This window comes from Moesziomyces antarcticus, assembly GCF_000747765.1.
Source record: "Moesziomyces antarcticus DNA, scaffold: scaffold_v10022, strain JCM 10317, whole genome shotgun sequence".
Lineage (NCBI taxonomy): Eukaryota > Fungi > Basidiomycota > Ustilaginomycetes > Ustilaginales > Ustilaginaceae > Moesziomyces > Moesziomyces antarcticus.
Genome location: NW_014638988.1, coordinates 10,976 through 33,400, shown reverse-complemented (window position 1 = coordinate 33,400; position 22,425 = coordinate 10,976). Strand labels below are relative to the sequence as shown.

General features: G+C 61.0%; 9 protein-coding genes across 9 annotated transcripts; 6 read left to right on the top strand and 3 right to left on the bottom strand.

Annotated features, from left to right (window-relative positions):
- Window positions 1–149: 149 nt before the first annotated feature.
- Window positions 150–1,319, bottom strand: PAN0_022c6084 (uncharacterized protein; the record flags this gene model as incomplete). The annotated part of the gene is made up of 3 exons (XM_014798462.1): window positions 150–300; window positions 535–793; window positions 1,094–1,319. The coding sequence occupies 3 exons, from the start codon at window positions 1,317–1,319 to the stop codon at window positions 150–152; spliced, it is 636 nt and encodes a 211-aa protein (XP_014653948.1).
- Window positions 1,320–2,328: 1,009 nt separating this feature from the next.
- Window positions 2,329–3,741, top strand: PAN0_022d6083 (uncharacterized protein; the record flags this gene model as incomplete). Its single annotated transcript, XM_014798461.1, has 1 exon — window positions 2,329–3,741. One exon carries the CDS (start codon window positions 2,329–2,331, stop codon window positions 3,739–3,741), a length of 1,413 nt encoding a protein of 470 aa, XP_014653947.1.
- A 674-nt stretch (window positions 3,742–4,415) lies between these two features.
- PAN0_022c6082 (clavaminate synthase-like protein) lies at window positions 4,416–7,581 on the bottom strand (the record flags this gene model as incomplete). The annotated part of the gene is made up of 2 exons (XM_014798460.1): window positions 4,416–4,782; window positions 5,153–7,581. The coding sequence occupies 2 exons, from the start codon at window positions 7,579–7,581 to the stop codon at window positions 4,416–4,418; spliced, it is 2,796 nt and encodes a 931-aa protein (XP_014653946.1).
- A 983-nt stretch (window positions 7,582–8,564) lies between these two features.
- PAN0_022d6081 (3-oxo-5-alpha-steroid 4-dehydrogenase) lies at window positions 8,565–9,816 on the top strand (the record flags this gene model as incomplete). The annotated part of the gene is made up of 2 exons (XM_014798459.1): window positions 8,565–9,492; window positions 9,584–9,816. 2 exons carry the CDS (start codon window positions 8,565–8,567, stop codon window positions 9,814–9,816), a joined length of 1,161 nt encoding a protein of 386 aa, XP_014653945.1.
- A 209-nt stretch (window positions 9,817–10,025) lies between these two features.
- PAN0_022d6080 (DNA-binding TFAR19-related protein) lies at window positions 10,026–10,687 on the top strand (the record flags this gene model as incomplete). The annotated part of the gene is made up of 4 exons (XM_014798458.1): window positions 10,026–10,128; window positions 10,182–10,304; window positions 10,370–10,536; window positions 10,634–10,687. 4 exons carry the CDS (start codon window positions 10,026–10,028, stop codon window positions 10,685–10,687), a joined length of 447 nt encoding a protein of 148 aa, XP_014653944.1.
- A 120-nt stretch (window positions 10,688–10,807) lies between these two features.
- PAN0_022c6079 (transport protein particle component) lies at window positions 10,808–11,740 on the bottom strand (the record flags this gene model as incomplete). The annotated part of the gene is made up of 1 exon (XM_014798457.1): window positions 10,808–11,740. The coding sequence occupies one exon, from the start codon at window positions 11,738–11,740 to the stop codon at window positions 10,808–10,810; it is 933 nt and encodes a 310-aa protein (XP_014653943.1).
- A 744-nt stretch (window positions 11,741–12,484) lies between these two features.
- PAN0_022d6078 (uncharacterized protein) lies at window positions 12,485–13,818 on the top strand (the record flags this gene model as incomplete). Its single annotated transcript, XM_014798456.1, has 3 exons — window positions 12,485–12,712; window positions 12,796–12,855; window positions 12,967–13,818. 3 exons carry the CDS (start codon window positions 12,485–12,487, stop codon window positions 13,816–13,818), a joined length of 1,140 nt encoding a protein of 379 aa, XP_014653942.1.
- A 463-nt stretch (window positions 13,819–14,281) lies between these two features.
- Window positions 14,282–14,921, top strand: PAN0_022d6077 (uncharacterized protein; the record flags this gene model as incomplete). Its single annotated transcript, XM_014798455.1, has 2 exons — window positions 14,282–14,391; window positions 14,690–14,921. 2 exons carry the CDS (start codon window positions 14,282–14,284, stop codon window positions 14,919–14,921), a joined length of 342 nt encoding a protein of 113 aa, XP_014653941.1.
- A 1,139-nt stretch (window positions 14,922–16,060) lies between these two features.
- PAN0_022d6076 (uncharacterized protein) lies at window positions 16,061–22,144 on the top strand (the record flags this gene model as incomplete). The annotated part of the gene is made up of 5 exons (XM_014798454.1): window positions 16,061–16,159; window positions 16,264–16,695; window positions 16,797–16,956; window positions 17,046–19,404; window positions 19,516–22,144. The coding sequence occupies 5 exons, from the start codon at window positions 16,061–16,063 to the stop codon at window positions 22,142–22,144; spliced, it is 5,679 nt and encodes a 1,892-aa protein (XP_014653940.1).
- Between the last annotated feature and the right edge of the window lie 281 nt (window positions 22,145–22,425).

Sequence of the window (22,425 nt, the reverse complement as noted above, 5' to 3'; positions counted from 1 at the left end):
AAGACAAGATATGGACGCAAGCCAAGACAGGAGAGCAGATAGAGTCAGCAAGCGCTGTTGAATTCCATCCAAGGCTAGTGTCGGAGAGGACCATGCCCCTAACAGCATGGACGATGTACAGGTGGAGGGTCGCGGCAAGCGTGCCTGGCCTAATGCGAGGCGTTCATGGGGTACCCTGCGCTTGACCCGACGTGTCGCAGCGAGGGAAGGATCTGAACCGAACTTCGGTCCAGAGCTGCGACACGTGAGGCAAGCGAGGGCGGTGCCGAGAGACCGCCACGGATTGGCCAGGATGCGAAGCTGCAAGCGAAGGGACTGCAAGAAAGGGAGGAAGCATGTAAGGGCGATGGGGAAATACTCACGCCTATGCTCGGCAGGTTAGCTCTGATAAGAATGGTGATTGAACGATCAATCGAGCGGTCCGGAGAAGAGGAGGCTTGTGAGGCACCCGGAGGTGGGTGTTAGCTTGCGGTGTACCAGCGGATTGCGCTGAGCAAGAGCGATGCAGAGGGGGTGGGAGGACGCAGAGCTTACGCGTGGATCGCGCAAGTCGGCCCAGATGGAGATAGGGGGAGCAGAGGGGGGCTATCGTCGAACACGCCTGGATTGGGTGCCCGAGATGGAGAGGGAGAGATGGGACGTATCGCGTCAATCGCGATGATCTCGTTGGACTCGTATCGGTATCCAGAGGTGATGGAGGGAGGGAGGATGTCCGTGTAGAGGCCGAGGACCGGACTTGAGAGCGAGCAGCGGAGGCAGCCTTCGTATTTTGCTGCGCTCTGCTCAGGTCCGGCTACTCAGACACTGTAGCGGTGCAGCGCGCTCAGGCAGTGCACATGACGGACGCGCAGGGGCGGATGCGCACGTTGAGACGCCCTGTGGCTGAGGTGCCGATCCACGGCAGCGCGTGGACAGGGCGATTAGCCTGCAGGCGTGCTGCCACCCTGCCACCCTTAATTTGAGAGTGCGGAGGGGCGGCTGAAAGCGGGCATCGACACTCTCTCTCGAAGCCGAATTGCGGCGTCAGATCAGTGTCGCTCTCAACGCGTCTCGTCTGACAGCAGCTGGTGACCAGCGCTTTCATCGCATTGACCCACGCACGTTCGCAGGATCTGCCACGCCTGGCTGCGCGGCGGATTGAAGCCGACAGAAGCCTTCGCTCGAGGACTGGCAAGCGCTCGTCGTCGGTGTGCAGTGACAGAAGCGCGTCCGTGACTGAGCGCACGGTTGATCCGACGAATAAGCTCACATCGCCGACTGCGCGTGAGCAAAGCTTGAGCCTCAGCCGTATCAAGATCAAGCTCTGTAGTTCGCGGCATTCAGTCCAGCACGTCTGATATGGCATCTGCACTTGGACGTGCTGTTGAATGCGCGATCGAATGCGGAGGTGATCATAGCAAGGCCACAGACCCTGCTTCGCTGTGCAGCGCTGCAAGTCGATGCATTTGGGAGCCGTTGCCGTCTGCAGAGAGTGCTCATCATTGGTGGAGCTCCAAAGCCAATCAGCGCTGAGAGCCGCTTCTTTGTGCAAATCTCACATGTGGCCCCACAGCTGCATCGGGATGAGTGAGCTCGTCGCGATCGGTGCGATCCTCGTCGACCGCGGACCTATTTTGGCGTCTTTTCGTACGAGTGTTGGACACTCTCAATCTTGGGTGAGAACGTGTCTGTAGCGCGACAGCGGCTTAGAAACGCGCTCAACTTTGGGGCAGAACAACAGCGGACTGCCAAAATTGAGAGAGAGCCACGCCGAGCCGCCAAGCAGAGTGATGTGTAGCCGGGCTACGGCAGATGTGCGTGGATGTCAACTAACACGGCGAGCCCAATACGCACCGCTGTGACGCGCCTGGGCCGAGGCAGCAGCAGCAAGGGCGAGCCGCCGAAAATCACGGTCGCCTCTTTTTTGCAGCCCCAACGTCAGTCGAGTTGGACGAGTGAGACACGAGGCAGCAGAAAAGCGCGCTCCCCTCGCAGGTGTTGGCTTTTTTAGACGTGAGTGAGTGAGTGACTTACGGTGTATCGCTTGGATCCCCACCGTGACACGCGCTCGCAGGGTCATCCTCGCCCGATTTCCCCTCTTTCATCTGCTCGCCATCGCGCTCACCTCTCTCTCTCCCCCATCTCCCGACTTCCATCTCCTACGCGCGCCCTTCCGCATTCCGCTCGCCATCGCCACCCCTCCCTGACTTCTTTCCTTTTTCATTCACACCATCACGCTCGTGTATTTCGCGTGCTTCGTCCTCGCCAATCACCCACCACCTTTGCGCGTCGTCGCTGGACCCTTCGCTTCGTTCGACCACCTTGATATCACGCGCAACACTCGCAACCATGCCTGCCGCCTCCACCGCCCGCAAGTCGACGCCTACGCGCAAGTCGACGCCCCGACGCGCCCGCTCTTCCTCGGTCGCCTCCAACGCCTCCACTGCACCTCCCGCCTCGCCCTCGGCCTCGCCTCGCAAGACCAAGAAGGAGAAGGAGGCCGCTGCTGCTGCCAAGGCGGCCAAGGAGATCAAGGAGACCAAGGACGCCAAGTCCGACATCGCACGTCCCAAGCTGCCCACCAAGAAGAACCCCAGGCTGAAAGAGGTCGACGAGGCCGTCGTCAAGCTCCAGACCATCAAGCGCGAAGGCCACAACATCATCATCGGACGCGTCAAGCTGCCCACCGTCAACGGTCAGGACCACGCCTTCCTCCTCAAGCGCTTCGACACCAACGCCATGGCCGCCTCGTCCATGTTCCGCCTCGCCTTCCCCTTCGCCGACGGCAACGCTGAAGCGGCCGAGATGCAGTTCCTCGACGCAAAGTACGACACCAACCGCGCCAACGGCGGCTACATCCTCGAGGAAGTCAAGGCGCCCGAGACGCCCAAGAAGCGCGGCCGTCCCCGCAAGAACCCCGAGACGCCCAAGAAGGACGCCGCCACCGACTCCGAGTCCGTCGCCGGCGAAAAGCAGATCCGCGTCCTGCCCGAGGGCAGCACCGGCGTGCGTCTCCAGGGCACCTGGATCCCCGCCGAGGACGCCGCCGACGTCGCCGAGGACTACGGCATCGCCAAGTTCGCGCTTGCGCTCATCCACGCCACTGCCGAGCACTCCGAGGACGGCGGTCCGCCCGTGCTCACTTCGGCGCCCGCCACCGAGGTCAAGACGCCGCGCAAGCGCCAGCGCACCTCGACAGCCGCCTCGGCCGCCTCGGACGCGGAGTCGCCCAGGCTGGTGCAGAAGGTGACGCGCGTCGAGAACGCCGACGGCACCATCTCGCAGGTCAATGTTGAGACGACCATCGAGGGAAGCACCAACGGCATCCCCGCTGCGCTCTCGCAGGCCGAGATCGAGGCGCAAATCGCCGAGGCCAAGGCGCTTGCTGCGGGCATCCAGAAGCAGGCGGGTGCGGCAGGCAAGGGGGCCAGCCGCGGCCAGAAGCGCCGCGCTGTCAACGACCGACCCACCGCCGAGCTCGACCTGATGGCCGACGACGACGACTACGCCGAGTCCGGCAGGGTGGTGCGCGCCTTCAGGAGGGGCACGCGCGTGGCGCGCAAGAGGCCGATCGCCACGACCGCCGGTGCGCTGGCGGCTGCGGGTGCCGTGGGTGCCGGTGCGCTCGCGTGGATCTCGGGAGGCAACCCGGACCTGGCGCTGCAGACGCTCCAGACGAGCCTGCAGAACTTGGGCCTGCAGAATCTGCAGCAGTTTGGTGGCCAGCTTGGTGGCCAGCTCGCCTCGATGCTGCCGTGGTAAGCCGTGGCTTGTGCGCAGGGGAGCGCCTCCAACCCATCTCGAGTGCCAGTGCCCAGTTGGTGTGGGCTCACAGCACTGCTCGAGACGATACCTTGCTCCCCCAGTTGGCGCATTGCAGCGTATACGACCTATTGGCGGTTATAGCACTCGCTCAACCGATCTGCCGCGCTTCTTGTTGTGAATACGCTCCGACTTTCCTTTTTTCGACCTCGCCCCCCGACCCGAGACGCACTCTTTGTCTCTGTACTTTTGGCTTCTCCTCCTTCTCTCCGACGTGTGTGCGTCTATCTGGACTCTCTCGACACCCCCTTGCGCCTTTTCGACCTCTTATTTTTACCTGTACAAAAACAGCCTCGCGCCTGTTGCCTCGATCGAAAGGGGATGATGGCGAAGGCGTTTTCTATGTTTCATGTAGCCACCACCCGTGTACCTCGTCCGAGTGATTGGGTGGCGGTATGGGATTCCTCCTTTCTCGCGTAATCCGATCCAGAACTCTCTCTTCGACTGGCAGCGTGTGTATGTGTGAAGATCAAGCAGATTAAAATTTGGGTTGGATTGGGAGGATAGGAAGGGTGGACTCCATATGAGGGTGGGCAATTTAGGCTGGTGAATTGGACAGACGTTTCGAGAAGGTTAGTGCGGTACTCGAAAATGAGACAAGTAGTGAAGTGAGACTACATACCCTTCTTTCCGTTGATGGCGAGCAGTTCGACGTCGAAGATGAGGTCAGCGTTGGGGGGGATAACACCAGCAGCGCCGGCGGAGCCGTAACCCTCCTTGGCAGGGATGATGAGCTTGGCCCTCTCACCAAGGCTGAGCTGGGGCACACCCTGGTCCCAGCCCTGAATGACACGGCCGATACCAATAGCAGTCTGGAAGGGGCCACGACCGGGCTTGCGCGAGCTGTCAAACTCCTTGCCGTTAGCAGCAAGCGTACCGGTGTAGTGCATGGTGACAGTATCGCCCTGCTTGGGGAAGTCGGTACCGTTACCGGGGGAAATACGCTCGATCTGAACCATCTTGACGCAAGAAGTGCTGAAACTACGAAGAGGTGTACGAAGAATCGGTCGAAGTGACATGGTGGGGCAGAAACAACTTCCGTAGATCAATCAGAAACGTGTTTGCAGCTTGGCCCAAGCACCATCCCCCGCGCAAAAAGGTGGAGCATTTCGACTCTTTTTTTTTTCTGTTCCCCTCCCAAAGTGCCCAATTGCATTCGACGCTCAGGCCAGCTCCGCACCGCTCAATCCTGGCGCGATCGCACGTCATGGAAGCCTCGCCAACATCGGCTTCATCGGTCCCCTGCCTCACCCCGATCATTTCCGCTGCTACGCCACGACCATTGCAGCACATACATCAATGATCATTTGAAAAGCGACGACATGCTGTGAACTATGATGAAGCCGGTTACTGAGCCTGCAGCACCCTGCGAGTGATCTTCTGCATCTGCGCCTCGCCCTCGTCCTTGACCTCTCGCTTCTGTTTGGCCCACACGTTGGGCCCTTGGCCGTCCATCTGCCTGTAGGTGCACCAGGCGTACCACAGCGTCGTCCTGAGCGAGAGTACGTCTTCCTTCCATGCCTTCTTGTAATCCTGCACGAGCTCCCTGAACTCGGCGGTGAGCTTGAAGCACCGATCCACGTTCTGCGGACTGACAAAGTCGACGGCAACCTTGATGCAGTCGGCCAGATTGCACACCTGATGCGCGCATCCGGCAGGGATGAACACCGCCTCGCCTGCCTTCTGGTAGATCCTCCAACTCCTCACGCCGTACTCTTGGTAGAGCTTGACGCGCTGCTGCGCATCGATGAAGAAGCGCTGGATGTGGATCGGGTCGTCCCGAAATTCGATGTGCGAGTACTCCTTGCGCAAAAACGCACGCAGCTTGTCGGCGTCGTCTGCGCGGAAGATATCCCAGGCTGCCACGCCTGGTCGATGCTCGTCCGGGACGTCCTCGCCGGTGGGCGGCGAAGCGTGCAGCATAATGTTGACCGCATCCGCAATGTCCATGTGCAGTCTTGTGGTACCGATTCCGCCGGGCGCCTCGCTGCCGGGCCAGGCGTTGTACATCTTGGGCCCGAGATCCGGCTGGATGACACCGGTGGGGTAGCAGCTGCCTAGGTTCAGCACTCCCTCGCGAGTGGTATAGTCGGGTGCGGGCACGACCCCGTTGAAGTCGTCGTAGAGCTCGGGGAATTCGGCCTTGAACTCGGCGGAGGGTGGCCAGTCCTTGAGCTTCCAATGGCCGCGTCCGAGCGCCGCTCGCTTTGTTGTATCGTCCTGACCAAAAGTGGCAAAGAAGTCGCCGACGGACACCTGCTTGAGCTCGGCATTCTCGACGTCCGAGCGCACGATGAAGCAGTGTTCGTGACCGTAGCGCGACTGCAGCGCATCGGGCCCCCACGGATGATGCATTGGCTCAGTGACATGGCGCACCAGCAAGGGCTCGCCGTGCGCCCACTCGCGTCGGAAGTCGTCGGTACTGAACGAAGCGCTGTCGAAGGTGCGTAGGTCCAGACGTCCGACGATGCGGTCGGCGGTGATACCTGCCTGGTTCGTTGGCACATCCTTCCAATTGACTGCCGTGTGTTGTTCGTCCTCCGTCCCGGGCATGGATTGCTCGGCTTCGTTGGAGGTCGACGCTGCGGCGGCAGGGGCGGGGTGTGCTGGAGCGGAAGTTCGGACGCCGCCCGTCTTGACGTCGGTGAGCATGTTGCGCATGGCCGAGACTTCCTGGTGGAGGAGCGCCTCGTCGAAGCGCGTGAGCGGGACGAGGTCGGCAGTGGCATGCGGCAGCGTCTGGTCGCACCGCAAGATTCTCTTGGCGAGCTGACGATCCAGCGAGTCGGAATGTTCGATGCTATGTTTGCAGTCGGCGCAGTATTCCCTGCCGCAGCGACGGCAGAACCAGCTGGCGGAAAATATGCTGGTAGCGCAGAACTCGCACATCTGACGGCAGGTTTTCTCGCGCGGCCTTCGAAGAACGTTTGGGAGGCGTGCGTGCTCGAGCTCTGCCTCAAGGACGGGCAGAAGCGCCCTAGCGACGTCGCCTTGCACTTGAGAAAGGTGCGAGGTGGAGATGAGGCGAGCTGTAGGCAGATCCATCACCTCGTCCGAGTCGGGTGAGAAGAGGAAGGCTGGTAGCGAAGTGCGGTTTTGGTCTGGGGGCGTGATTTGGTCGGTGTGTGGATCGACTCGGAAAGCGCGAAAGTCGACAAAGCGGCAAGTGTCGCCGGCGCGCTTTGTAATGCAATGGACGCACTTTCGCCATTGCTTGTTTTGGGCTGCTTGACAGGTACCAACCTGGAGCTCCCACACGACGCCCTGGTCGTCTTGGAAGCGCCGACCGTGTATGGCGGCGGGAGACCTTGCGGCCGAGAATGTCGACTGTGCGACTTTCTTTCTTGCAGCCTTGCCGGGATACGTGGTGGTTGAAGGGGCAGAAGACGGGACCGAAGGTTCTGATGAGCTGTTCTGCTCCACTTTGGTGAGGACGCCTGTGGAGAGGCGTTTCTTTTTGGAAGATGAAGCGATGTTGGTGGTATCGAATCCGTCAAAGTCGGCGTACGACTGGTGCAATTGCTGGATATTCTGTTGAGCAGCCTGAGCCGCGCTACGTTTGGAGGCGGTGCGGAGCGGAGTGATGGAAGGTGAGGGCAACTGGCGCGTTGGTGGCGGATGTGCGGATGGAGGAATGAGGATCACCTCATCCTCGACAGAAGACAGTGAGGACGTTGGGGAGGGAGGGCTGGCGGGCGCAGAAGAGGTAGATTCTCGAGAGCCGCTTATGGACTTTCGGTCTTTGTACGTCTTGATGGTCTCTATCTTGGATTCGGCCATCTTGGCAGCGCGGCGCTGCGGAACGACTGGAAACGACACTTCCGCAGGATTCGTCATCCCTAGGTTGTATCCGATGGTCTTGAAGACCTGTGCTGTGGTGAAGAAAGGAATCGCCTAGGTCACTGCGAAGTGTAGATGTCGATGCTGCGTTTCATTGAGGTGTGCTTGAGGGAGATGGCGTGCGGATGCGGAAAGTGGTGCGAAAGGAGGGTGGGGACCGTGCGGGCGTGGAGCGTAGTAGGTGCTGAGCCAGGCTACTTTTCGAGAGACGAGACCAATATGGAGCGGGGCTTCTGGAGGAGCGCAAACGACCAAAAAGATGGATCAAAGGATGATGGTGGTGGTGTGAGAAGAAAGAGCGGAAGGAGCGGGCGACTCTTGCTCAGCCCGAAGACGACATGGAAGTGGCGGTGGAGATGCGAGGCGAGTCCAACTGCATTTCAGGGTCCACCTCAGTCAAGTTGACTTTCTGCTGCGCTGCCCAACGGCTGGCGGGAGGGCTTGGCCTGCGCATAAAGTCGCGCACTGCCCAAATGAGGAAACGATCCGCTCACCTACCGCTCTTTTGGCTTTAGAGCCGGAATCGCAATGAACTGCGCAGTTGTCGGATCACTCCTTCTGCGCAGCATGTGACCAAACCCCTGACGCTTAACTCAACTTGACCAGCAGCTCTTAGCTTTGAACGAGAGGGCAGAGCGACTCAGCTCGGGTTGAGCCGAACGACAAAGCATTCGCACGCGACACGGCTGCTCCGACTGAAAAACATTGCGAAAATCCGAAATTCCCGGAAAAAAAGACGGCCAACAAATCGTGCCCGAAAAGAACAGGCGGTGTTGGTCAGCTGTGCATCCGTGCATTCCATGCAAACCGGCTCAGGGCGAAAGTGGAGGTCTTCGGCTGCTCCTGAGCGGCTAGTGGATGGAATCGGAGAGATGCTTTATCACCATCACCACCCCCGCACTCTCACGTACTGGAACTGGAACATGGCGCTCTGGACGTGGCTAAAGGATGTGATCGGCGTGGGTGCGCTGCCCAGCCCGCCGTACTCGCCCGCGCAGCTCTACTCGGTGGTGCTGGCGTCATTCAAGGCGTGGCCTTTCCTGATCCCGGTGCTCTCGCTCATCAACGCGCCGCACGGCCGCTTCGCCTTTGACAGCCTGCTCAACATCAACGGTAACCTGGGCTGGTTCCTCATGGAGATCCCCTCGCCCATCTTTGTGCTGCTCGGTGCGCTCTCCCAGCCGCTCTCCGGTCGCGTGGTCAAGGGCACACACGGATGGCTGCCGCCTCTCTCGGCGCTCTTCTCGCCCTCGATCGAGCGATTCCTCGCGCTGCCGTCGCCGAACCAGGTGCTGGTCGCGCTGTTCCTCGTGCACTATACGCATCGTGCGGTGTTGCAGCCGCTGCGGTCGCCGAAGAGGTCGCCGCTGCACATCTCGGTGCCACTGTCGGCGATCACGTTCAACCTGATCAATGGATTTGTGATGGGCAGCTGGGTCGGTGGGCGCACTCCTTGGGCGGCTCTGCCACAGCCGGCTCTTGTGTCCGCAGCCACCGCCGCGTTGGGCGCCAAGGCTGGAGGCATCGCGAGCAAGTTTGCCGCGTCGGAAATCGTCCGTAGGCTGATCGTCGCCGATGCACCCGATGCGCTGGGCTTGGGTGCGCCGGGACTCATCTCGACCGACGTGTGGAAGCAGCCGCTGTGGTACCTCGGTCTCGCTGGCTGGGCCATCGGATTCGCCGGCAACGTGTACCACGACGAGATCCTCATGGACATTCGCCGACCCAACAACAACGCATCCAAGGCGCAAGACTCTACCAGCGTCGGCAAAGGTGCTTCGGCGCGCAAGTACTCGATCCCGCGTGGAGGCCTGTTCGAGTACATCAGTTTCCCCAACTATCTGTGCGAATGTGAGTGTCCCCCCCGCGCCGGCCGTCGAATCACGGAAAGAACATCGCTTGACTGACTCCCTCTCTCCCTCTCCCTTACTTAATCGGGCAGGGTTCGAATGGTTCGCGTTTGCATGGGCGGCGCTGTATTCGCTGCCGATCTTTGCGCATCTCACCGCCAAGGACGTCGTGGCAACCGCGCTGTCGACGCCGCCGTTCCTGTTTCCATTTGTGCTGGTGTGCCTCATGGCTCCGCGCGCCACCAACGGGCACAAGTGGTACAAGAAGACGTTTGGCGACAAGTTCCCGCGCACCCGCAAGGCCATCGTGCCGTTCGTCTTCTAACCTCCCATACCCTGGAATTGCATCCCTTTCGCAGTCGGTGCTTTTGTCTGCAGTGCAAGCTGAGGGTTGAGCGAGGAGGTGAGTGAGGCGCGTGTGTGGGGGTGGGAAAATGTCGGGTGTCGGAAATTGCAGCGTTGGTTGCTGTGAGGCCAAGATTCAGCTCGAGGCTGGTGGGGCGCAATTTGACCTGCAACGACCAACGACCCACGATGGAGGACGACGAATTGCAAGCTATCCGTGCGGCGCGCATGGCCGAACTTCGAGGCTCCGGCTCTGGCGGTGCCTCTTCTGGCGGCCCCTCCGCTCCCAGTGGTAAGTCCTCTTCCCTGCCGACAGCTTCCGATTCAGATGTGCTGACTTTGCAGAAGGTTTCGGAGGTAACGCCGGAGCGGCTGGTGGCAAGGGACAGGAAGATCAGGCGGCCCAGCAGGAGGAAATGAAGCGTCAGATGCTCAGTCGTATCCTCGATACTGACGCCCGTGAACGTCGTAAGTACAGAGCAAAAGCCAGACAAAGTTGAAGGTTGACTGACGCGGTTGAGGCGGTGGGATAGTGTCGAGGATCGGGCTGGTCAAGCCACAGAAGGCGCGACAGATCACAGACCTGCTCATCCGAATGGCTCAACAGGGTCAGATTAGGGGCAGGATCACAGAGGATCAACTCATCGGTCTCCTCGACCAGGTCGACCAGGCTTCCAGCGGCGACGCTGGAAAGATCACCGTAAGCTCCAAATCCGCATGCACCAATACCACCACCACGTACTTGATTCTGACCTCCCTTGCTCTCCTCAATCCTCTTTGCGCGATCATGGCTACAGTTCACACGAAAAAAGACTGTCCAGGACGACGACGATAGCGACTTTGACTTGTAGCCTTGTCCCCCACAACCACCATCTTGGCTGTACGCTCTCACACACAAACATCACACGCACTCATCTTTGTCCCGTGCTAGATGCAGAGTGAAACGGGGTATCCATATTGCGCGCACAACACTACGCACGCTGTGCAGGCGGCGCCCCTGGTTGCGGTTGCGGCGGTGGTGCGCTCTGCGCCATCTTTTGCGTCTTTACGTGAAACGTGCACTGTGGCGCCTGGTTGGATTCGGCCACCACGGCACTTGGCACATCGAGCTGCGCCAGCGCGCCCTTGACAATGCCCACCGGATACGCGAGGTACACCCTTGCCTCCCTGGCAGTGACGTGTGTGCCATGCGGTGTCGAGACGTGGCGCAGCGGCTGGAAGTGGTTGTCGTGCAGCACGTACACGCCACGGTGGTTGGTGCGTAGGTTGTCCACCTGCTTGCCCCACACCGCCGTCCACACTTCCTTGCACACAAACTTGAGCACGTCGAGCGTATCGCTGAATCGCGCCCGGTCGCGTGCGAGATTCTCTGCCATGTGGTAGCCGACATTGTAGCCGATCGATTCCAGACGAGCCGTGAGCATCGACTCGATCTCGCCCAGCGTCTCCGCCGACTCGACGCCCGACACCTGCCGCACCACCTCCGTGTGCGCAGCTGCGGCCGAAGGTTGTGAGGATGCCACAGTGGTTGTGATGGGGGCGGTGGCGGACCGAGAGGGCGTGGGGAGGTTGATACCGGCGAGCTGGAGCTCTTCGCGCGCGAGCGCTTGCTTGCGCGCCACAAATCGCGAGCTGTGGATCAGCGTCGCCACCATCTCGGTCGCTAGTGTGTGCAGCGCCTGAGCATCAACCTGATGTACTGGAGGCGTAGCTAGAGCGAGCACGTCCGGCGTGATCAGCGACGCCGAGGAGCCGGTGTAGCTGCCATCGCCTGCTGATGCTGATGCCGGTGCGACGAGGTTCGGGAGCGCGTGCGACGGTCTCGTGCCGGGTGAAGCTGCAGCCGACCCGAGCGAGAGGCGCTCGATTGTGGGCACAGCACTCGCTGACGCCGACTTGGACATCTTTGCTGCTGCTACGGGGATTGGGTGGTCGTTGGTGGTCGTTGGAAGACGAAAGCTGCGTGCGAGCAGGCTCCAACACTCGGTCCGTGCAGTGGAAGCCACGGCGATGCGACTCTAACAATTTCCAACGCTCGCCTCCACTCTGGTCTGGCATCACGTGAGGCGCGTAGGCGGCAGAAAAAACGCGCGCTGTTTGGTGCCTTTTTCCCCAGCTTTGGCCTGGCTGTGTGGCCCTGTGCCTTGGCCACGCTCACCGCCGCCCAGCAGCTCCAAAAAATTCCTCCAACCACACAGCGGCGAGCGCTCTGTGTGGCGGTGGTCCAGCTCAAGCCGTGGATTTGGCCGGAGCTGCATGGAGAGTGTGTTGTATGTGTTGCTGCTGCTGCTGCTGCTGCTGCTGCTGCTGCTGATGCTGATGCTGCAAGCTGCGCTGCTGATCCCGCAAAGTGCGCTTGGATCTCGAAGAACAGTCAGGCCTCCTCAGCCTCCAGCTACACTCCTGTGTACACACCAGCTACTCACCATCCTACGAGCTCGATCCGCTTCTGCCTTCTCCGCCTGCATCTGCCCCTGCATCGGCCCTTGCCATTGTCGACGACCAACGCACGCTACCTTGGTACGCGCACGACTCGTCTCGCCAACGTTGCATGCTCGACTTCGGACGTCGTGGAGTGCAGCTGTTGTTGTCCCAGCCACCATACCCCGCATCTGGTGTCAGAGCTCGCCGCAGCGTAGCCATCGTCCATGAGTCTCGTTCACACCGTCACCACCAGCGCAGCACCCATCACAAGCAGCACCAAGTCCACAGCCATGCCGTCGCATCCGTCGGATCCCACTAGCGCCTCTTCCGCCGCCATGTCGTCGCAGTCGCTCTTGCTCGCGCCCCTCCAGTCGTCCACCTCGTCCAATGTGGCCATCACCCCGAGCAAGGCCCGCAAACAGGCCCAGGCACAACGCACCCGCCTCGTGGCAGTAAGTGCACCCGCGTCCGACCCGCCCCTAGGCATCGCCCCAAAGCTGACCTGACCATCGATGATGCTTCACTATCCCGACAGCTCTCCAAACACCTCATGACACGGCTGCAGTACGCCAACTTCAAGGTCGAACACGGCTGGGTAAGTTCGACACCGCCACTCCCAGATCCTCCCTTGCGCAGCGATATGCACAGAATTGCTGACCTGGCTCCTTCATCTGGCCCATCTTGACCACGATGTTCCTCCTTGCAGTCCAAACAATCGCTCTCCGAAGTCGAAAACCTCTACTACCGCCAGAACCAGTCGGCAGGCACCACCTCCAACGCAACAGCTCGGACGCAAAAGAGCAACTCCACCTCGCCCGCCAGCGGCACCAGCAAGGCACCTGCAACGCCCAGCGCCGCAACAGCGCACGGTCAGAAGGGCGTAGGCTCGAGGCTCTTCAAGGATGCCGCCATCAAGAAGATCGACGTCGAAGGCGGCGACGTCTTTGGCGGCTACGGCCTCGCCACGCCTCCGGCTTCCGCAGGCAGTGCGCCAGGCGCCACCTCGTACCTTTCGAGCAAGCGCGGACGCTCCACCTCCTCGACGCCCATCTCGCCCCCCAACACGAGTGCTCACTCCTCTGCCTCCAAAGGTGGCGACGCAGCATCGGCGCCAAAGCGCTCGCCAAACGGCAACTCCCACACTTCCGGCAGCGGCTCACGCGCATCGCACGTCGCCTCATCGGGCGCGACCAAGGTCTCGAATCCCCCGGCGGCTGCAGGCGGAGCAACGAGCTACGCCGACTTTTGGAGCCGCGTAGGAAGCTCAGCCGCTGCATCGTCGACTGCCGTCAATGCTGCATCTTCCAGAAGCGCCAGCCCGAGCAAGAAGCGCAGCGCTGACGACGTAGTGGCGGCGGACGGTGCAAATGGCCCCGACGCCAGTGCCGCACCCGTGTCTCCTGCAGGAAAAGAAGCTGGAAGCTCGAGCCCGAGCAAGCGCGTTCGCATGGACACCGATGCGGACCGCACCAGCTCGTGGTCGGCCACCAGCAGCCCTGCCAAGGCGGCGCTTGCGGAACGAGGACCTAGCTTCGCCAGCAGCGTGCGCAGACACTGACGACACGGCAGCGTACCAAGCTGACACCAATGCGTCCCACTTTGCCGTGCCAAAGCCACAAGCCCTTGCAGCTGCTAAGGGGTGTCATACTCGCAGTAGTGGTGCTCTCAATGGCGTCAAAACACCGTTGGAAATGGCCATGGTCCAAGTCGTCATCGTGGCCGGATTAGTTTTCGTATACCATCAATCGGTCCGCAGTTACCCTCCATGTAATCCCTCCGCCCATCTCGCATCTCCCTCCTGCATCTAACGTGGATTCACTTTTGCCTGTCGTGGGTGTTGATATGGTTTCGGCAAGGCCGAGGTACGGCTGTCTGCGGGCGAGCGAGCTCCTGCAGACGTGAGCGATGGCAGGAAGAGTCTAGGCTTTCCAACCCGAAGCGGGTGGACCTTCAGCGTGGTGAGAAGGCAAGGGAGCGGAGGAGTGCGGCACCTCCTGTAAGGTTAGGCTCACGGCTCTCGCATGGACGAGCTCAGCCTCGAGACTCGATCGGTAGACCCGATCATCGCATTGCTTCATCCGATCCAAGATGCCGAGTTGTCGAAGTGTCGCGGGGATGCACCGGTGTCCATGTGGCTCAGGCTCCTCGCGGGGTTACAAGCTTCGAAGCATGCTGCATGTCCCTATGCCTAAAATAGGCTCAGGCAGCCCCACCGGTGTTGCAGGGCCAAAGGTCGTGTTGACCCAGATGTGGGGATCTCACGGCATTCCGAGTGATGCCGACGTCGGCGCTGTTCCTGGCGGGAAGGTTGTCACGGATCTCGGTCGAGTTGCGACGCGCTGTCAACATTGCAGCGAGCAGCATGCGACGTGGCGCTGGATGAGCGGGCCACTTGGAATTTCGCGGCATCTTTATGTCACCGTTGACAGCGTCTGCGTCGCACTCGAGCGTGGCCACGCTGGCGAGGAACGAACGCTCCCCGGCACCAATCCGACCCCGGAGGACATTTGCAAATGGAAAGGTCTGGAGCAAGGCGCCAACCTTCAACGAAAGAGCCGACCCTCGGTCTTGTCCGATTTCCCACGCCTTGGCTCCCCATCTTCAGCGTATCCGTTCATCCGCCTTCATGACAACTTGCAGGGTCCAAGCCTGCTACTGTAGTGACGGTCCGAAGTCCGAGCTGGAAATGCGAGAAGGACACCCCGTCGGGATCGGACGTTGTGGCCAGACAGGCATCCGAGCAAGCATGGAGAGGGCGTTCTGGACGCAAGCGAGCAAAATGCAGCCTAAGGACGTGGGCGTGCTGCAGACTGCAGGCTGCAGCGCGTGCTGCATCGTGGCGAAAGGCTTGCGGACGACGCCCACGTCGTCAGCCCATAAGTGAGACACTGATTTCAACCCTTTCCAGGGTACAGCGAGTAAGCCGGCGCGCGACACTGAGACCAAACAAATCTGCCCGCAAATGTCCTTTTCCTCCTCCGACGTTCGACTTCGTTGAGCTTCAGATCAAATCGCCTCATCGAGGTCCGTCTCGTTGATGAAAGGACCTTTTTGGAACGGAAGCTTGTCTTCCCATCGTCGGAAGCTGGCCGAGAGGCGTCGTGCAGCTGTTTCAAAGCCGATGCAAGGGGGCAAGAAGCTTCTGAGCTCGCATAGCGTAGCACCGAAAAGTGGCGGCGCGGCACGGCGTCCGAGTCGAGGCTAAGCTTGAGAGACGGCAGCGCTGCACCCTGAAATTGTGCTTTTTTATTTCCCGGCTCCAATGCGGATCGTGGGTCGCGTTGTTGTTCAAAAGGAGTGTTTGCCAATTTGGATCAATTCCAATTTCGGGAAGCCAGGATCTCGCACTAGATGCCGACTGGCCAACTGTCTTCAGCCCATCGGTGGTCTGCCAAAATAGGCAGGTCGTGAGCAGGGTTGGGAGCCGGTGGAAAGAATGCCAACTCGCCTTCCATCGCAGTGATTTACAGTTGAATGGCAAACGGCAAGAGGCGCGGCGCGAACGGATGTCTGGACACTCCGCTGGACGACGGCGTGCATGCAGTGCGTGTGTGATGCATGCATGAGGTGAGGGCGAGGCGAGAAGGCGAGAAGATGGTGAGGATGGGCTGGTCTCGACCTGCGTGGCCACACGGACTGCATCTCGCGGTGCATTTCACGGACCGCTCAGTGGCCAGCAGCTGCAGAGCCCGGCCGTTCGAATTTCATCTCCGTCTGGGCGGCGCCGGCGAACAAGCGGCGAAATACGCTGATGCGCCTGCTGCGCGATTCTGGTCCCGGGCCTTCCGACATGCAATCAAATGAGCTTCGAGGCTGGATCGCGCTGCTTCCGAAATGAGATCAGAACGGAAAGCACTGTCACTTCCTCTGCAATGGGCTGCAATGATAGAGGCAGGCGAGTGTGGAAGATAGAAGGCGCTGCGTGCATGTGTGGCTGCGAAGGGCTGCGCTAATCAAGAAAACCCTGTTTGCACGTTGGCTCCGCGCGGACTCCGCGAGCCAGTTGCACCTGAACTTCGGTCGCCTCTTGCCCTTTGTGTCGGGTCTGCGGAGCGGATTCGACTCGTCCGCGCTCGCAGCAGGGGCTGCACGACAACATGTGCACACTGGCGAGGCGGAGACAGGCGAGGGCAAAGTCATGCAAGAATTGGGCCAAGCGAGGTGCTCTGCGAAATCTCGGCTTGGCTCGTCGCGCAGCATCGCAACACTGAAACTCGGCGCCCACCGAGGCGAATCCCGGCGACCGTGCTGCCATTCTGCCCTGCTGCCCATTCTGCGCGGCTGCCCGCCCGCCTCTGCGCGCTTCGCCTTCGCCTTAATCAGCTGCCTTGGCGTAGAGCAGCTTGTCAAACCCCAACCGACACATGCACGGCCAACAGCTGCTCATTGCTCGGCTGCTCCGCGCTCTCATTTTCGCCTGAACTCTGCTGCCCGCGTGTGTGTGCTGTGTTTGCGGGAGCAGAGAGTGGTCGTGCGCGTTGAGAAGGAGAACGAGAAAGCTGTCGGGTGCGGTGCGGAGGATCATGTCCTCGTCAGGGTCGGCAGGTGGCCAGCCCGCTTCTCGAGCTTCAAAGTGGACCGGTGCCGGACGAGGCCTCACTCCTCGCTGCGAACGATTGCGATCCCACCTCCTGGTTCCACTCATCGCCGCCCGCTCGCCTTCCGTCCACCTCATCACCATCCATCAACACCATCCGTCCGTCCCGACGCATCGATTCCTCGACGTAGAGCAATGAGGCTGGTCCCTTGCGCAAGACCCTGATCCCTGCACGTCTGCCACGGTAGAGGGCGTGGTCGTCGCAATCGCCTCCGCTCCGCACCGAATCTGTGCCATGTCGGCGACTCTCCATAGCCATCCTTACCGGCTCAGCCCTTCCGTCTCGTTGGCGGTCGATGGTGCTGATACGAGTCTTCAGCACAGTCAGAGCAACGCTTCCAACCTTTTCCAGCACGGCCTTTTGGCCCGATCCCCCCAATCGTCCAACGCTGCACGTCTTTCCCCTTTGCCGCAGGCAACCTCGCCAACATCGCCCGTTGCTTCATCTTCTAGGACCACAATGGCCACGGCTTCCAGTTCTCCGCAACCTAAACCGGCTGCCGCCCTCGGATCCGAGCTCTTCGATGCCATTGTTCAGGCAGCCGACCCCCGCCATCCAGACCACGCCGCTTGGCAGGAACGGTACGGCTCGCTCTCCAACCGCTCGTCACGCGCCTCCTTCTCCTCCTCTTCCAAGCGCGACAAAGCTGGCCCGAATCTCGCCGCCACATCAAACTCTCGCAAGTCTCTGGACCATCCCGATGGGGCGACGAGGAGGAGGGGCGCCTCTCGCAAGGCAGGCGCACCCTTCGACCTTTCACGTAGCAACCACGCCGACTCGGCTGCGGGCTCGGATGCCGATGATCCACTCCTACCCGCTTTCCTCTCCGGTGATGACCGCTCCACTCCCGTTCGCGCCTCCTTCGAAGGCTCGATGCACTCCAATCGCTCTGCTTCCGTCGCAAGCTCCAGCCACCGACGCCGCAATCGCAGACTGCGCGACGCTTCTCGACCCAAGCCGCTCCTCCCTCCCATCCCGCCACCGCGTGTGACGAGCTCCACCAACTGGCAGTCCACCTACGGCTCTCCCTCGCTTCCCACGCTCGCCTCCTCTTCCCGCATCGACAACCACCCGTCATCTTCTGGCACCGTCAGCGACAACCAGGACCACTTTGCCTTTCCAGCACCTGCAGAGCGTCTTCTTGCTTCTCCTGATCTGCCGGCCTCAGTCCGCATCGCCCATCCGTACGCATCGGCCATGGCGGCTGAGCCCGCGCTCGAAAAGGTTTCGGCTCTGCCAACCATGCCATTCGCTCCATTCGCCAACGGCATAAACCCTATCGGTCGCCCGCGCCAGCATCCTGCTTCCTCCGAACTATCCATATCCGCCAACCAGAGTCCCGCCCTCTCGCTGCCCGCAGCGGATCAGCGAGAGCCCGTTCGCCCGTCTCATACTGGCCACCAAAGGCGTCAGGAGTCGACGTCAACTTCGGGTCATTCCAGCCAAGTTGGGGCCATGCCAGCATTCGCCTCTCACACTTCGCCGAACGGGGCCCTGACCCAGCAATCGAGCTTCCTGCATCTTCCCCGCTCCAAGTCCGCCAGCAAGCAAGTCGCTTCGCCCAGGATCGGGCACACAACGCTCCCAGACCGACCATCACGCCACGCAAATAGGCCGGACGGCATTGCACCTCCCAGAAAGTCTCTCAGCAAGATCCGCCAGATCCTCGGCAGCGACACGCCTGCCCTTGACGGTCCTCCTCTCCCCGAAAAGTCGCAGGCCCAACTGCAGCGGGCTGCCAACTCTGCCAACGAGATACAAGACGCCGCGCCCTCTCTCCCTCCAAAGGGCGGCAGCTGGGCTGCTGCTCCACCACAAGAAGCGGCCACGCGGACGCCTCAGCCCGCTCAAGCGGGCCAGGATGCTGAAGTGTCAAGAGAAGGCGTGGACAGCTCCAGCAAATTCGGTCTCGCTGCCTTTCCTCTCCGTCGTGACGACGAGTTCCGAGCGAACGACAACGAGTTCGAAATGTCCGATGACTCCGATGTCGAGCCAGAGCCTGAGGTTTCTCGGGTCGGTTTACCGCAGCTCTCGACCTCGTCTTTCCATCATCAGCATGCGACGGCTCCTCGCAAGCCACAGAGAAATCCCGGTGCTGTCCGTCGCAGTCTCGATTCCATCATTTCACCCTTCCGCGCCGGACTCTTCAACGTGGGCGGTGGCTCCTCGAGCACTGGGAGGAAGAGTAACGCATCCAACACCAAGGCTGGCCTCGCCGTCCCGGAACCCGAACCGATCGCCGAAGGACGTCGAAGCTTTTCGGATTCGCGCTTCGTGAGGCCCTTCCTGCCCCGCAATCGCAACGCAACGCTGAATGGGAACAGGCGCCCACTGAGCAAGGTCCTCGACCACCCGGATGATGAGATCGAGGATGTAATGCAGGTGCTGGCCAGGCGTCAGGGCGATGAGCACGACGCATCCCTTGGCATGTCGCCAGCTGCAGACGCTCAAGCTGCCTCAACCGATGCACATGCGAAGTCAGATCTTCAGTCCGTCGAATTCTCATCTCGACGCAACCGCGCCATCAACTTCGACCTGCCAAACTCGTCTAGTGGGGAAGCGCAGAAATAGTTCGGTCGCAACGGTGGCTCCCAGGAAAGTGCAGCATCTTTGGGCAGTCCCCCAGTGTCTACATCCGGACGGACAGGTGCTCGAAGGAAGCGGGTCCCGACTGGCCCGTCTGCTGGAGGCCATGGCAATGCAAATGGAGCGGAGGCCGGACAAAGGTCCTGGGAAGCCACGGCAGCTCCAGGGTGGGCAGATGCTTCGATGCCGAGCATGTCCAGCTCGCGAAGCATGGCAAGCACTTTCAGTCGATCTACAAACAACTTGCACGATGGTGGCGACTCGCCTTTTGAAGCGTTCGCTCGCAACGCCACGCTCTCCATCCAGCAGCAGTCCCCGCGAGGCAGATTCGGCGGCTTCTTTTCCAAGGTCAAGGGCTCGGTAACGCCAAAGGGAACACCTAATCTACCTTCGAACGAGTTCTCCGCTTCATCTGGACCGTCGACGATCAATCATCAGCAGAACGATTCGCCACAGGCATCTCCCGTGGCCATGATCGGAACTTCCAAGAGAGCCGAGCGACCGTTTCGCGCTAGAGTCAAGTCTCTGACCTCGCCTCGGGGTCTGTCATCTTCGCGCAACAACGACAATGCTGCCATCGTTCCTGCAGTTCCGGCGATCCCGAGCCAATTCGTCGACCTCCCCACGGAGGACGACAGATACGTACGCGCGGCGTCGGTTGGCCCGACGCTCACCAACAGCAGCACTGCCAGCAGTCAGGCTATGCAAATGCCTGCTTCCATGTCGGCCACATTTGCATCCCCTGGGTGGGAGCACACGCAGTCCGTATGGGAGGAATCGCCGCAGATCCCAACCTCATCTACATTCCCGTCGACCGACAAGTCGTCCCGCTCGCTCGGCAGATTGCTGCGCAGGAAGAAGACACAGGAGAATCTGGACGCGGTCATCGAGAGCTTCGTGCCCCTGCCACCTAAAATGTCGCATGCCGACGCGGCAGACGAGGCAGCGCCCAGGTCATCCATGTCGTCTGTCCGAGGATTTGACGTCGTCGACCCGGCCGAACCGGCTTCGAGCCTGGGACAGACGCGCACCACTATCCGCAAGACGCTGAGCCCGGCACTGCTGAGCGATTCGCCTCATCAAGGAATCGACGAAGCGCTCGAAGACGAAGTGGCCAGCTCGCTCGGCCATGGCGTTGCTGGAGCCAGACTTGACGTCGATGCAGACGTTCGGAAGGGCAGCGAAGCAGCAGCTGCGCGGGAGACATCGGAAGCCGACGATGTTGCTGAAGAGCTCAGCGAGTTGCCCGGTGATTCGCAGCGCTTTCGATCGCCTCTGGGACGCTTCATCCGCAGCAACGCACCGGGCGATCGTCTATCGCGCGTTGAAGAACTCAGCGAGCGTCTTTCGCATATCGCAGACCCCACCGATACAGGCGCCCTGCGAGGTCCTGTGTCATTGCCGACATCGCCGAATCCGCGCTCCTTCGGCGAGCATCGATCAGTGCGCAGAAGCGTCAGTGGCAATGTGCGAGGCCAGGCGGTACCCCCGCCGACGCTCGAGCTCGCTGGCGTCCGGGAGAGTCGACTCAGAAATGCCAGTCTGGACATTGTCCGCAACGGGACCGCTTACGAGGCCGCTTCCTCGCGGCCCGCCGCGCTTGAATCGCCAGCCTCGCTCGGCTCAACGGTTGCGAGTTCTCCGGCCGCAGGCAGGTCGGCGATGACGCCCAAGAGCCCGGGGTCAATGGCCATGTTTGGCGAGCAGTTGACGCCTTCGTGGCGGTCGACGAGCTTCAGCACGGCGCGCACCGGACGAACATCGTTCTCCCAGGACCGGGACAGAGCACCTGTGGCGAGTCCGATCAGCCCTCCGATGCCTTCGAGTCGAGGCGCCGGTGTGAGCCAGGCCATCAAGCGGCTCGGCATTAAGGGGAAGAGCAAGAAGACCGGCAAAGGCATCGGTCCGTCCGACGTGATTGTGCTGGACTACGACGAGGATGAAACGGCCGAGGATGCGCTGCGAGAAGCGGCGGCACGACCATCCATGTCGCTTGAGCCGCGCCCGTCCTTCGGCGGAGGGGCACGGCCGTCATTCAGCAACTTGGCTCGACCGTCTTTCGGAGGCGGCGCACGGCCGAGCATCGAAGTCACGGGCCGCAACAGCCTGGTCGCAGCCGAGATGGTGACTAAGCTCCTGGAGGTCGAAGCGAGCGGGCTGATCCCGAGCCCGGTGACCCCCTCGTTCGGCAGCAACGGACTTGGCCAGCACAGCCAGAGCGACTTTGCCAAGAGCACAACGTCGCTGGGCCGTAAAGGGGCCGAAAGCGACGCCGGTCTTGGAGCAGCAGAAGTTGCTGGTCTCGGCATCGGAAGTGTACAGTGGTGCGAGGGGATGCCGCTGCACAAGGCCGAGAGTGGCGAAGCTATGGCGAGCGCGTCGGCTTCAGACGGCACCTACACTTCGCAAGGTGTACAGACTCCCGAGAACGCATCGCTCTCCCACAGCGCGTCGATGCAAATGCTTCCCAAGTCGGACATGGCATGGGCTGGCACTGATGGAGATACGGACGCAACGCCCTCGACGCCCGGCTTGCCCCCGCCCAAGTCTTCCGAACTGGTGGCTCTCGAGGCTCTGCTGGGACGCTTCCCGCAGCAGCAGAAGGAATTGCTGCAGGACATTTCCGCGCGCGTCGCCAAGACGCCCAAGATGGACAAGCGGGGAGGATGGGATAGCCGCGAAGACGTCGCAAGCTCCTGATCAGGCGCGTTAGCAGCCAGTCGATGCCTGAGCTGGTCTCTTGGGTCCCTTGACCACCCCACACATACACATTCATTATCTTTGCACTTGCATATCTGTCATTCACATGCTCAAGCCTTTCCTGCTCATCATCGTGAGCCTTGCGAGGAGAATCGTGACGCAATTGGAGCGTGAGGGTGGTGTCGGTGGTGGCCACGTGAGCTGAGCCCAGGTGTTGAGGCGGTGTAAAGGGTCAAGGGTCCGCCCAGCGATTTTGGCGGGAGGTGGAAACGCGTCTAGAC